The sequence below is a fragment of the Carettochelys insculpta genome, chromosome 20 (genome assembly GCF_033958435.1).
Source record: "Carettochelys insculpta isolate YL-2023 chromosome 20, ASM3395843v1, whole genome shotgun sequence".
Lineage (NCBI taxonomy): Eukaryota > Metazoa > Chordata > Testudines > Carettochelyidae > Carettochelys > Carettochelys insculpta.
In genome coordinates this window covers 6,451,941-6,465,835 of record NC_134156.1, presented here as the reverse complement: position 1 = coordinate 6,465,835, position 13,895 = coordinate 6,451,941, and the positions used below count along the sequence as shown (strand labels likewise).

General features: G+C 48.3%; 1 protein-coding gene across 2 annotated transcripts in view; it reads left to right on the top strand.

Annotated features, from left to right (window-relative positions):
* Positions 1 to 13,895, top strand: part of MGAT5B (alpha-1,6-mannosylglycoprotein 6-beta-N-acetylglucosaminyltransferase B) — a 245,128-nt gene that overhangs the window by 210,288 nt on the left and 20,945 nt on the right. For both annotated transcript variants that reach the window (XM_075014932.1, XM_075014933.1), the window contains 3 exons: positions 2,078 to 2,233; positions 3,752 to 3,898; positions 6,405 to 6,521. In XM_075014932.1, the coding sequence (XP_074871033.1) occupies positions 2,078 to 2,233; positions 3,752 to 3,898; positions 6,405 to 6,521 (420 nt within the window). The remainder of the gene's footprint in view (positions 1 to 2,077; positions 2,234 to 3,751; positions 3,899 to 6,404; positions 6,522 to 13,895) is intronic.

Sequence of the window (13,895 nt, the reverse complement as noted above, 5' to 3'; positions counted from 1 at the left end):
AGACAGGGTGCAAATTACAAGGGATCTCACCTCCAATGTTTCCTTTATTTTTTCCTGTCTGTGTGCAGAACAAACTTCAGTATGTGCACAAAGGCAGATGCAGAGATGCATCACCGATAGAATCATATCCTGACCACTGTGGGAAGCTGTGGGCACTTTGCTACTCAGGGGGGTGGCAGCTGAATCTTCCCACACCCTCAGCTTAGAGGGAACACTGCTCATCTCCATGCTTCAGGTTATAAACTGATGGTGGGATGACAGCAAGAGCATGCGCTCTCCCCACCACTTTCCACTGGGTACAGCTTTGTTATCGTAGGTTGCATTATAGATAGGGCTGCCAATTAACTTGTGATTTACTCAGAAATTAATTGCCATTAAAATATTAATTATGATTACTTCTATTGTTAAATAATACAATACTAGTTGAAGCTTATGTAATATTTTGAATGCTTTTCTACCTTTTCCAATGTATTGATTTCTGTTACAACACTGCATACCAAGTGTACAAAGCTCACTTTATATTATTTTTGTAACAAATATTGTATTGTAAAAATGATACAAAATGGTCTTTTTCAACTCACCTCATAAAAGTACTGGAATGCAATATCTTTATTGTGAAAGTGCAACTCACGCTGCAAACAAGGCGACATTGTAAAGAAGAAGTGGGCAGCATTATCTCTTGCAAACTGTAACCACATTTGTTTGTCTAAGCAATTAGCTGAATAAAATGTAGGACTGAATGGACTTGTAGGCGCTAACATTTCCATTGGTCTATTTTTGAATGCAATTTTTTGTGCATGAGTCTACAATTTCAAGTTCAATTTTCATAACAAACATATTACACTACAGTGCATGAATAAGGTGAGTTGAAAAATGGTATTTCTCTTGTTTTTACCAGTGCAAATATTTGTAACAGAAATAAAGTGTGCACTGTATGCTTTGTATTCTGTGTGGTAATTGAAGTCATTATATTTGAAAATGTAGAAAGTATCCAAAAGTATTTAAATAAATGGTGTTTTATTGTTGTTTAACAGCATAATTAATCATGCAAATAATCACAATTATATTCTTAATTTTGTGATTAGTTGTGATTAATTTTTAATTGTTTGACATAACTAATTATTGGAGATTTGTGACTCCGGCTGGTTAATGTCAGGCTAGGATATTAGCCTGGATAGACCATTGGTTGAATCGCTTATGACATTTCTTCCAAGGTCTCTCCTTGTGGGACTGAGTGTGTCCAACATCCAGGTACGTCACATCTTTTTCAGGGACTAGATTTTGCTCTTATTCATACCCATGTCAATGAGAATTAACTTCATGTTATTCAGTGGGATTACACAAGTGATTTATGCTCCCGGAGTCCTAAAATTTGGCCTTCCCTGTCGGGGGATTTCCTGCCCTGAAGAGTGAATTTTACTGAGCGATAGTGAGTTCCTGTACATAAAGATTGCCTCCTTGCTAGAGAGATCATTTAGTGTATGTCTACACCGCAATCTAAATCCAGGGTAAGTGGAACTTGAAGCTGCAGAACCTGGGCTTAAGTGTCCACACTGATGACAATCCTCGGTTAATTTGCCAACCTAGGCTCAAGCCCAGGGCTCCAGTGTCCTCATTGCAGTATACAGACCAAATCCAAACAACAATATTCCATATTATCTAGTACCCTTTCCTGAGCGTTACCACTCCAGTCCTTTGTTGATAGATCAGTGTAGGAAAAGTTGACTGTCCAGAGGACAAAGAAAGTCAGCCCTGTGGGAATATGGGGTACTTTTGGTAGACGCCCAGAGTACAAGTTCTGCAGGGCTACAGCCACACTCCAAAGCAGGAGGGCTTTTGAATCCTGAATGGTGAATCCTGGGACCCTGAGTATGCATGATTTGTGTATAGAGGAAAAGAGAGTTGAGCCTGATCCTGAGTTTGAAACCTGAGCTTACACTGAAGTGTAGAGAGGCCATAAAGGCTCCAGGACAGTGAGACCAGAATCAGGAAATACCCTTTATTTTGGTACTTTGGGATCAAATACATCTCCTTTGTGGCTTACGTTCAGTTGATGTTCTTCATTTTCCTCCCCCAGGGCAAAGAGAAATTCCTGGCCATCCTCAACAAGTACATGGAGATTCACGGCACTGTTTATTACGAAACCCAGCGTCCTCCTGAGGTCCCAGCCTTTGTCAAAAACCACGGCCTTCTGCCACAGCACGAGTTCCAGCAGCTTCTGAGAAAAGCTAAGGTACTTGAAATAGGAGTGCAACCCTTTTACATGGGTTTCTGACAAAGTCCAGCATTACTTCTCCATAACATAACCAGCTCTAGGCAGGCTGAACAGAGCTGCCTTGAGAAACTTCATCTGCGAGAGAATTTTTTAGCTGAAGTGCTTCTAGGTGGAGGAGGCTGTGGCTAGTATCTCTGAAGCCTTGGCTTGCAGGCTGTATCAGTCTCAACAATTATTCAAGAGCTGAAATGAGCAAATAATCCCAACAGAGAATTTATCGGATTGATTTCTCCTTTTCACAAATCATCCATGGTCAGGTCACAAAATTTTCATGTACATTTGTTATTCCAAATTCACTGATTTCTTCAGTCTGCAGGTTATTTGTGCTGTGAAAAACTTGTCGTGTGACTAACTCATGTAATTGACATTGGTAGGACTTGGGTAAATGACTTGAGGAATCAGCCTGCACAGAGCCACTGAACAGTATATTTGATTATCATGTTGGTAGTTTGCATTCTTTTGATTAATTACACCCAGTGAGAAAAGATAAACTATGTCGTGTGATGGTGCAAATTTTGTATTTTAAATTTTATAATCAAATGTAATATTCAGGACTCGCTATTGGGAAACATTTGGACTTTGGAGTTAAGACTATGTTTGTGTGTGGTTTTTTTTTGTTTGTTTGTTTTTTTGTAAGCAGTCACTCTACTAGAGTTTAAGGAATTCATGGGAAGTGAATGTGAATTATAGAATTTTCCTTAGGGTTCCACTGAATGTTCACAGAATGCTTTGGCCAGTATTTGTTCATCTCTGTTCAGGAGCTGGGGTCCATGGATTGCTTGGTAAGCAGCATAACAAGGTCCTGAAATGGTTGGTTTTGATATTGCAACCTGGGCCCAGCAACAAAGCACTTGCAAAATGCATATTTTCCCAGCCATGCCCAGAACTACCAATCCATTGGTTTGCAATTCCCAACTAAGGACTGCTAACTGTGCCTGAACTGTGATGTGGAAATGCCCATTGGCACACAAAATACCAAAGGCATTTCAGACAGTGACCAGAAAATAAAAGCTGGCCTCTGCATGAGAAGCTAGTGCAAACAGCCACTGTCCCTCCTATGTCTGCTGCTGTTTCAGGCATGGTTCTGATTTGACGCCTAGCAAGCCATCACATTTCATTGTGGAAGTAGACAAATACAAGCATGATTAAGGAGGCACGACTGCCACTGGTATTGATGTCACAGTGGCTGCTCTAAATGGAAGGGTAAAAGTGTCCTGTGTGCAGTTTGTCTTTGCTAAAGACATTGTTTTGGGGAGAACTTTGTACCCCATGGAAGCTCTTGTGAACTGAACTCCCAAGAGCCTCACCTCGAGTTCAGTTAAATCAGCTGGCAGGTCTGCCGAGCTGAGCAGCAGAAAGGTAGTTCAGATTAGTGACCTGCAGAGTTGGAGCTGGTAGTCCATGAGGTTGCCAAGAGTCTGGGCGATGGTGTTCCTGATTCAAGATCACCAGCATCTGTGGTTTTGCTTCTTGCAGCTTTTCATCGGATTTGGATTCCCCTATGAAGGTCCTGCCCCTTTGGAAGCGATAGCCAACGGGTGTGTTTTCCTGCAGTCTCGTTTCAACCCACCGCACAGCTCCCTCAATCACGAATTCTTCAGGGGGAAGCCTACGTCCAGAGAGGCAAGTGGTTCTGCAATGTTGTGGGATGAGAATAATGCCAATTGGCCTGAGCCTTCACTTCTGGATTCAATCCAGAGACCAACCTGGTGAAAAAAACAGGTTCTGGGCGCAGACTTCCTCACAGTTTTGGGGTGTTTGGATCATAATCTTGCCCTCCCAAACTGGTTCCTCCCATTTCCAGAATTGGAGAATCTAAATTAGATGAGACCTGGGTTGGAATTTCAACTCTGCAAAACAAAACCTGACCAAGCAGGCTGTCGTAAAAATCTCAGTCCATGTCCTCAGTGGTTACCCCAGAGATGGACTCTAACCTGGCCCACCCCTTTCCAAACCTGGGATTGTAAGCGCCAAGAGGAGTTGAGATCTGAACGTGAATTGCTCCTGGTTGTGGTTTTCTAAAACAGGACTGATTTCTTTTTTCAAACTCCCCTTCTGGACCTGTTCCTTGCTATGAATTAAAACCTGAGCACAGTGGGAGTTCTGTAAAAGTTACGGGGTTGAGAAAATTGAATCTTGCATTACTAATAAAGTGGATAACACGGACTAAATTCTCACATCCCTACCGAGGAGGATCTTCCCGTCTGCTGGCCAGACCAAGGACCTCTCTCTCCCCTTCTGTTTCAGCATGAGCTGGTTCCTTCTGAAGTGAGTTAGAATCAGCCCTAAAGTATCCCCTGTCCTACTCCACCGGCTCACCGACTGGATTGCCTTATCTGCAGCCGCTGTTCTCCAGGCAGTTGGGTGCGTCTGTTGCCTTGGCAGCCAGCCCGTTTGTCCTCATTACCGTGTGGTGGCTGCATGCCTGCATGCCATTCGTCTTGGCATGCTGCAGAGACAAGGCAGGGCTGTGGTAATTAGCGCCTGTAGAATTAATTCTCCTCTCGTGTTCTCCGTGTTTTGCTGATGTTAGCGTAAGGCGGGTTGCATTGTGAGGGTGCCAGTTAGCACTCAGCGACTTGGCAAACCTAGCTGGCGTGTGCGTGGTGTGCGTGCGTGTTTGTGTGTCAGACGGAAAGTGGTGGGATCGTTCTTTCGATGCAGCCAGCCCTGCTGCACCTTCTTTAATTTGTATCATTAAAACAGCCTAGTCTGCCATCCTCAGCTGCACCCAGAGAAGTGTGCTGGGGCCAGCAGGGAAGCAGAAGAGAGAAATAATTGCCATCATCTCTTTATTTATACATATCTCAGCTTCTAGGGGGGATATTGAGTGTGGTTCTGTGCCTTAGCCTGGCTGGTTGGTCCCCTTTGGGCTGGGACCTCAAAGTGAATTGGGACACCGCTGGCATTACACTTGCTGTCGCCAAAGCCAAAGCCTGAGCCCATCGCCCAAGGCTGAAGCTGACAATGGGGGGCTTCACCCTGGGTGATGGGGCTCAGGTGATAGGCCCCCTACCTGAGGCTGAAGCCCTCGGGGTTTGATTTGGTCCCCCAGGCTGGGGTGGTGGGGCTTTGGCATGGCGTGGGTGGGATGTGGCTTTGGTCCACCCTCCTGGGGTCATGTAGTAATTTTTGGTGTCAGCAGTGGGGACGCAATGCAACGGAGTTGGAGAAGCCCTGGGATAGGAGAATGTGGCTTACACTGAACAGGATCAGTTGGTTTGCAGGATCGATGGTGCTGCCCTTTGGCTTCTCACTGCACTGCCTGGAACTTAGGTTCTGCATCTTTGGGGAGCGCCAGGACCCAGAGCAACGGGCAGCTGGCCGGGGTAGAATCTTGAACTTGCTGTCAAGAATCCTCGAATGGGGCTTCCTTGAGTTTATAGCCAGACTCCGGTTTGCAGCTCGGCTGCATAGGCAGTGCTGGGAATGGATTAGCAAAGCAGCCTCCCTAAGACCTCATGCAGGCTTGTTAGCTGCCTTGCTGCAATGTCCTGAACTGACAGATGCCAAAGCCATGAGGAAGGAGAAACGGGGCTGGGTGGAAGAGGAGGCAGAGGGAAAGAAGATTGCTTTGCAGGATGGAAAAGTGCCTGCTGCTGGGACGCAATCCCCAGCTGCTGAGGTAGGAGAGGAGGGGTCCCCATTGCAAACAGGAATGCTCAGCTTGGGGTTTGCAAATTCGAGGGTGTTTCAGATTCCAGTTCCTATTTAGCCCAGCACCAAATTTGGCGGGTGTTCGATGGCAGGTGTTTGGAGCCTCTGTGGAATGAGCACTCTGCAAAACATTGCTGTCTGGCCTTTGGTTTGCAAACCCACCCAGTAGAGGAAGCTCAGATCCAGGCTGGGTTTTATTTGAAGCTCTGAGGTTCAGACTTGCCCACCTGCCAAGGGAGCTTCCATCCCCTGTGCTCATTAATTTTAATGGGACTTGGGCTTTGACTCAAGGTTTCACTTTTGGTCCATCTCTACAGTCAGTGGCTTTAGGAGCCACACTTGTCTCGCATACCTGTTCCTGCTGCCATCAGCTAACCTGTCCTATTGCCTAGCTGTAGGGAGGTCACTGCATGTGGCCACAGCACCTCCGCAGGGAACGCCACTCAGTTTGTTCTTTGGTTTCCTTTCTTAGGTGTCCTCCCAACACCCCTATACTGAGGACTTCATTGGGAAGCCGCACGTGTGGACGGTGGACTACAACAACTCAGAGGAGTTTGAAGCTGCTATCAAAACCATCATGAGAACCAAGGTAATTCCTGGCAGAATGTATTGAAATGCTGAGATGAGCTGAGCTGCTGTGGAGGTGGAGAGAAAGGAGGGCTGGATTTACAGAAGTCCATTACAAGCAGTAGTTAGCAGCTCAGGTGTCTTGCTGTCGCTGTCCCAGCATTAGTGGCTAGTCACCTCTCTGACATTGTTTCCAGATGCAAGCCAGAAACCCCAATGTGTAAGGACAGGAGGCTGCTTCCCTTGGGTGTCAATGGGACTTCTGCTCCTAAATCACTTAGGCTCTTTTGCAAACCCCACTCAGTGGAGTTACGCTAGTCAGGGTGACTGAGATCAGAATCAGGCTCAGCACATGTAGATAGCCTGAACTCTGGATTAATTTACCTGGAGCAAACCTGCAAGCTTCTCATGTTTCATCCACCAATGCTCAGCCCAAGCTGTGGGGCCAGATTTCCCAAGCACTCAGTTCCCCTGTAGACCTCTGAATAAGTAGATGGATTTTCAGCAACCCCTGCTGAGAACAGTCCCAGCTGCTGGGCTCTAAGCACTTGAAAATCTGGCTTGTAGGTTCCTACAGGGAAGCTGAGTTCTCTGGAAAAACTCTCTGGTAATGTGCCCTGTTCAACAATCCATCATCATCCCATCCCCACCTTCCAGGGAGTTAAAGCACTCAGGTAACCAGGATGCAGTTTTCCCATCATGCGTTCTCCTTCCCTGTACTGGGATATTCCACAGCAAGCACTTTGAATGGCCACTCCTCTCTCTCGTAAGCTGGTAGTATTATTGTCTCCTCATGCGATGCTGCAAAAGCTACAGGCCACTTTGCTTACCATTCCTTTGCTGCATTTCGCTTAATTATCAATTATTATTATCTGCATTTATCAATTGAATAGGAAAAGCTTCAGGTCTCCCCTATTAAATATGAAGGGCTGAAGAAAAGAGCAGCAGCAGCAGAAAAAAAAAAAGTCTTTGAAAAATGCAGCAACTGCTGTGTGAACCGACTTCTCAGAGACTTTTAAAACATATCCATCATGAATATTTACCTCCCCAGCGGCAGGAGCTTCTCAAGTTGTCCAAATTATTAAAGTCAATTTTCCTGGAGGGGAGAAAAGTGCTGATCTCCGTTTTGCTCACAGTTTGCTTTGGGTAGGATGAGGTGTCCCTGTTGTTACAAAGACCATACACCATAAAATAGCATCTTAATAAAAAATGGCCTGCGTCTGACTCAGACTAGAGGGAGTCGGGGAATTTGCAAGCTTCTGTGATTGGCTTTTATTTTCAGAGTGAATTTGTAGCATTTGTGTCAGACTGAAAGGGGTGGGATCCAAGTCTTCCATCCAAAGATCACGCTTTGTCACAGGGTAGCAAGCCCCTGTCCATATTCCTCAGCCCAGAGCCGTTCAATTTCTTTGTCCCTTCAGTCCTGGCTTCCTCTGTGAAGTTGCCATGCGTCAGGCTAATCCACATCAGCAGGGGCAGTATTGTGAGCCCTATCGGCCTCCCTTCATAGCCAGGAAGTGGTAACACTTTTCCATTGTCTGTCAGCAGGAACGGCAATTAAACAGGGGTGTGGCTCTGTAGTTCGTAGCCCTGCAGACCCCTTGCCATCCGTGGTGTATCTGTGGACCATTTTGTCAAATGCAGATGCTAGTTTCAGATCCTCGCAGGGCTCTCTCCCTAGCCAAGTCCCTTCCCCCAGGGAAAATTGCATGCTAGAAGCTGAGTTGCCTGATTAAAAAATACCCCTCAATCTCACATTTTCCGAATTGAGTACCACACCCTCAGTAGGTGCACACTGACGGCACGCCAGTTAATTCAATGGCGCAACAGTGGCTTAAGCCAAGTACATATCTACGAAGTATCTGGCCTCAGAAAGATCTTAAAACTAGAAAAACGTGTTATGGAAAAGCCAGAAATCTCTTTGGGGGTTGCAACCACCTGCTGCTGAGCACGCAGCCTTGTTCTGCTCTCTCTGCGCTGCAGTGCAGCAGGCAGGGCCGTGGCTAGGGTTTACACTGGCGCCCAGATGCCTGTGGCAGCCTGGAGCAGGGGGCAGTTTTTATAGAGACGAGATTTGCTCATTTTCAGCAATGTACAAAGACGCGTTAAAGCAGATTTTAAACTAAGGCCCCGTAAAGCAGGGGTGGGCAGTAATTTTTGATGGAGGGTGCACTCCAAGATTTTGGCAAGTCAACAAGGGCTGCACATTTCTAGGGAGGGGATGCACGGTCTGGGATGGCGGTGGGATGCAGAAGGGAGCTCGGGGTAGAGGATTGGGGTGTAGGGTAAAGTGTCTGAAAGGGAGTATGGGTGAAGGAGGGGTTTGTGACCTGGGGCAGGGGATTGGGGTGCAGGGTCTGGGAGGGGGGTATGGGTGCAGGATAGGATTCTGGCATGGGAGCAGGTGTGGGGGGTGCAGGATCTGGGAGGGAGTTGTGAGCTGGGGCAGGCAGGGTTCAGGGGGTTTGGGAGGTGACCTGGAGCAGGGTGCTGAGGTGTGAGTGGGGCTGGGTGCCAGATGCAGGCTCTGACCGGAAGGTGCTGACCTAGTGTGATGTAGTGGGGGGATACGTGTGTGTATGTGTGTGTGGCTCACAGAGGGTGTGGGGCAACCAGGTGACACCTCTGGGCTGCAGACAAAGCGGGAGGTGGAGCCTGAGGGGTTTGAATTGGAATTGGGAGTTGGAAGCAGTTAGTCTGGGCTGGGAGAGAGAGAGACAAAGGAGGGGGCAAGGCCCTGGCTGCGGGGGCCCCTTGGGGCCTCCTCTCCCCAGCATGGATTGGACTGACTGTCTCTGCCGGCTGCACTGGCTCCTCTGTACAACGCTGGCCCTGTCGGCTAATAAACCCTCTGTTCTCCTGCTGAGTGAGAGTCACTCCTGCCTGCGGACGGGCTGCAGCGCCTGGGGACCCCTGAACCCCATCACACCTAGGTGGCTCCCAGACAGCAGCCTGGTGGGGTCCTCATGGCAAGGACTGTGCTGGGGATGGGAACAGCGCATGAAGTCTCCCCACCCCAAGCTCAGCTGCTGGGTACTGTGAGTGCCCGGGGGCTGCAGCACCCAGGGGGTCTGCCAGAGTGGCCCAGTGGCTCTCAAGCTTGCTGCTTTTCCCCTCTCTAAACCCAGCGAGTCCAGCCTGGAGCCCCTCTCTGCCGTAAGCTTCCTGCCTGGACACCTTTGTCAGCATCTCCCCTAGCTGGGCTCGATCAGCCGCTCGTCATTTTCAGTCAACTGTGTGTCTGCGGGCGGGGTTTGCCGCAGGGCCTAGCGGTTAGCAGTGGCAGCAGCCAGAGCCTTGGGCCCTTTAAATCTCCACCTGGAGCTCTGCATTGTGCACTCCGGTGGCTCTGAGGGCTGGTGGGGAGAGAGAGGTACGGCTCTCTGGGAGCCGCACAGGGCTGCCTGCCTTGGCCCCGCCCCATCTGCTCTCAGCCCCACCCCTTCCAGAAACGCGGAGCTGCCCCTCCCCCACCTTGCCCAGGGACCTATGGAGGCCATCAGCACCCCTGCAATAAGCAGACCATCCACCCATGAACTGGCCCCGTCTGTCCCCACTTAGCCGCTGCAGGGCTGGTGTGGGATAAACAACCCATCCCCCTACAGTGAGCAACACCCAGGGCCAGAGCCTCAGCTGGTGTCAAGTAGCAGAGGTCCATTGAAGCCAATGACGCTACCGTAACTGACACCAGCTGAGAGCCTGGTTCTCACTTTCCTTTCATAGAACTACATTTCTGTGTCCTCACTCTGGTACCCTCCTGGCATCTTCCGCCCCAGCAGCCTGTGCACACCAGCAGAGGGTTCTGACCTAGAAGTACCCCACCAGGACGGGAACTGTTCCGACCTGCCTGGGTAGTCTTTCCCAGGAGCAGCTGCTGAAGGCTTCCTTTACGGCGTTCCCTTGGCTGATTGGTTAGGGTCTGGGGCCGAGTGAGATGGGCCATTGGTAGCAGATTCCACACAGCCTCCCATTCTTGTGCACATCTCCTCGGGAGAGCAGCAGAGACGGTGGGAAAGCTGGTTTAGCCTCCCCTCGCTCTCGGAACATTGGGAACAGTCCTGTGCCCCTCCCGCCGTGCAGGAGAGCCAATGGGAATCCTAGTCTATGCCTTTCCAAGCCAGGAGAGCCAATGGGAATCAAGCTCTAAAAAGAAAGGCCATAAAACAAGACTGGGCCTTCGTGATTTTGCTGCTGCTCAGCAGTGTGGCGGTTCTGCAGTCCAGGGAAAGACTGAACAAGGGGTAGCAAAAATGAGATGGGTATGGAGAGAAAGAGAGATGGTCATATGCCATTTAAGGTAGCCCATAGGAAATGCCATGGGGGCTTGTCTCTAGGAAATGGGGAAGGTTCTGGGTCTGGCTTCTCTCAGGAATAGAAACAATTCCTTTGATGTGGCACTAGAAGATAATAGAGCATCAAACAGACTGATGTGGCAGTGCCCTGGGGAGCCTGATAGACCATCTGCTTTCCACGGCCCAGGCGCTGCCAGAAATTCAGTGCTCTGCCTTGGAAGATAGCACTCCCAAGTGGCATTTCTGTGAGAAGCACCAGAACTGACAACTGGCTGACTGGGTGACTATTGGAGCCACTATCTGCGCTCTCCCTGTATGACCACAGCTTGTTAGGTGTGGGGTCTTTGGTGACTATTCCAGGCACTCACAAGCCATAATTTGTTGTGAGCTCAGCTCAGCTTTCCTCCCCCAGAAGATTGCTAAGAAAGACCATCACATACAATTATTTGCCCTTCGGTGCATCTCAATTAAAGTTAAATGATGTCCCCACCGCTGGGCTTCCTGCTCAGCTGTCGATAAAACCTGAAGTGAGTGGCGTTGACTGACTTTGTGCCATCTGCACTGTGCGATGTTCCCCAGGAGATGGGGCTCAGCTGCTGAGCTGGTGTTTGAAGGGCACATGTGTCACATTCTCTGCATGTTACATGATTTATTAACAGAGGTCACATCTTTCCATTCACCATGTAAAATCAGCAAAAAGCTATCAGTGTATTAGCAAAAAGTAATCAGATTTTGATCCAGTAATGCCAGGGGCTCAACTTCTCTCCAAAAGTGAAATGGGACAATGGCCATTTCTCTCCTTTCTGGACCCATTCACTCAAGTGCCAGAGGCGGTAAGTCTGCTAGTGTTTCATCTTTTGAAACATGGATGTCCCAGATGCCCAGTACTGTGTGCAGCTGTTTATTCTAATGACTGGAAAATGCTGCCGTCCTGTTTAAGCACCTATCTGCACACAGTTCACGGTGGAGTAAGTGATGATTCATGGTGCAGGACAACACAGAATCAGGCCCGTGGATGCCAATCCCCAGTGAAGTGACAACTGGCACTGAGCTCATGAGTCTTTCGTCCTAGTGTGTGTTACAGAGTCACTGCCCACTCTGACCTCATAGGCGATTTCTGCTTGAGGAAAACTCAAGATGACATAGGCCCGTGGTGCCATGGTGAAGGATTCACACAGAGTGGTAGAGCTGTGTGGGAACCAAGGCTTGACTGGCAGATGGTGCTGCAGGGGAGGGATGCAGCTATTGGCTCTAAGGCTCTGCTGCAGGTCAGGACTTGGGTACATTGGCAAAACTGTTTGCAGAGAGTTCAAAGTCTCTCATTTTTAATGAGTATTTAAATTACTCGCAGCTCTGCAAGGAGAACAAAGAGGAAAGACAAGAGCCTGGTGCTGTTCACGCAATACAATCTCTGCAAGGGGAACAAAGAGAAAAGACAAGAGCCTGGTGCTGCTCACACAATACAATCTCTTCAGACAGGTGGATACGTTCTTTGACTTCATGTCAAAGCTGAGCCCAGTTCTCCTCACATTGAGACCACTGTCAGTTGGAAGTAACATTAATGAAGTCAGCAGAGTGACTCTGGCTTGACACTGGTGTGACCGAGAGTGGGCGCAGCAGGTGACTCCAGGAGAAATTTTGGGTGCACAAAGGTTTCTCATAAATGATTTTGCTGGGTGCATTGGAATTCTTTCCTGACACCCATGCACACACTCTCCCTTCTCAGGGTCCAGACCAGTCTAATTCTGGCATTGCTGCACTACAGGGCAGGGGAAAGCAATTTACAAAGTTCCATGAAAGTGGCCTTACACATGCGGAAGTTTTGCAGCCACCGATGATTGTCCCATAGCTGCACAGCAATGTGTTTCCACCAGGCTGTGCTTGTTTCATGGGACCAGAGATAGGATTCCTCTGTGTGAACAGGATCAACTGCTACCAGCATCTTCCAATGGCTCCACTCCAGTGTTTCATCCACCTCTGTGTCTGTGTCCTCCTCACATTCTTCCTTGTTCCAGTGGCCCCTGGTTAGGCTCTGCACATCCCACAGGATAATGTGTGAGGTGTTCACCATATTTGCCATAACAGCTTGAAGCTGAACAGGGTCCAGGCTTGCCTTGCTATGGCATCTGCACAGATAACCAATGAAGAAGGGTGTGAAAACATTGTTTGCCATTCCCACTGCTTTCAGTCGGGAGGAGGACACGACTGGAGGCTGATGACACATATCCAGAACCACCCACTGCACTGTTTTTTGTCCCGTCAGATACTGGAAACCTAACCCAGAATGCCAGGAGGCAGCAGAAACTGTAGGATAGCTACCCACAGTGCATTGCTGTCCAAGTCAGAAGTACCCTCCCCACTGGGGACACAGTTGAGCTCACGTGCACAGTGAGGACATACACCTTTGACTTTGCAAAATCGGGGCTAAAAATCAACCTTAGTACATCGACCTAATTTCGCAGTGTAGACATAACCTCAGGGTTCTATCAGTCTTTAATCAGCACTGAGGGTCTGATCCGGAGTTCATTGCAAGACTTCCATTGCCCTTGATGGGTATTGAATTGAACTGAATTTTCTTTAAAAGGGTAAAAACTAAAGCTCAGCTGTCACTGTTTTATTAAAAACATGCAGTGACTCTGGAGGAAACTTGTTGGTTTTTTTCCACTGGGAGCTGTGTTCATGGGCTAATCCCTTACCATATTAGAGCTCCCTTTTTAAAGGTGTTATATACAGTCTCTGGGAACAGGGAGAGACTATACAGTAACTCATGGCAAATTCCTCTTTTTTAAGGGCTGATTTATTAGAGATTCTGTCAAGGCAATTAGGCGTAAAAGTTGACCTAGCGAAAAAAGAACATATTATGGGCTTTTGCTGGAAGATTTCCCCTGATATTTTATCTTTAAAATAATGTTTGTTGCAGCCAGAAGAGAAAACAAAATCCTGGGGGTAGAAGGAGCAGGGAAGAGAATGAAGGTGTGTATTTTAGGGTAGCTGGGTCACAATTTCAAGGGGTTCTCTGGAAAGTGTCTGGATGAACTCAGGAAACCACAGGTTGTCCCTCCTACCTCATCTCTGCCGTCTCCCTGAAGTAGATTGGCTCAGTC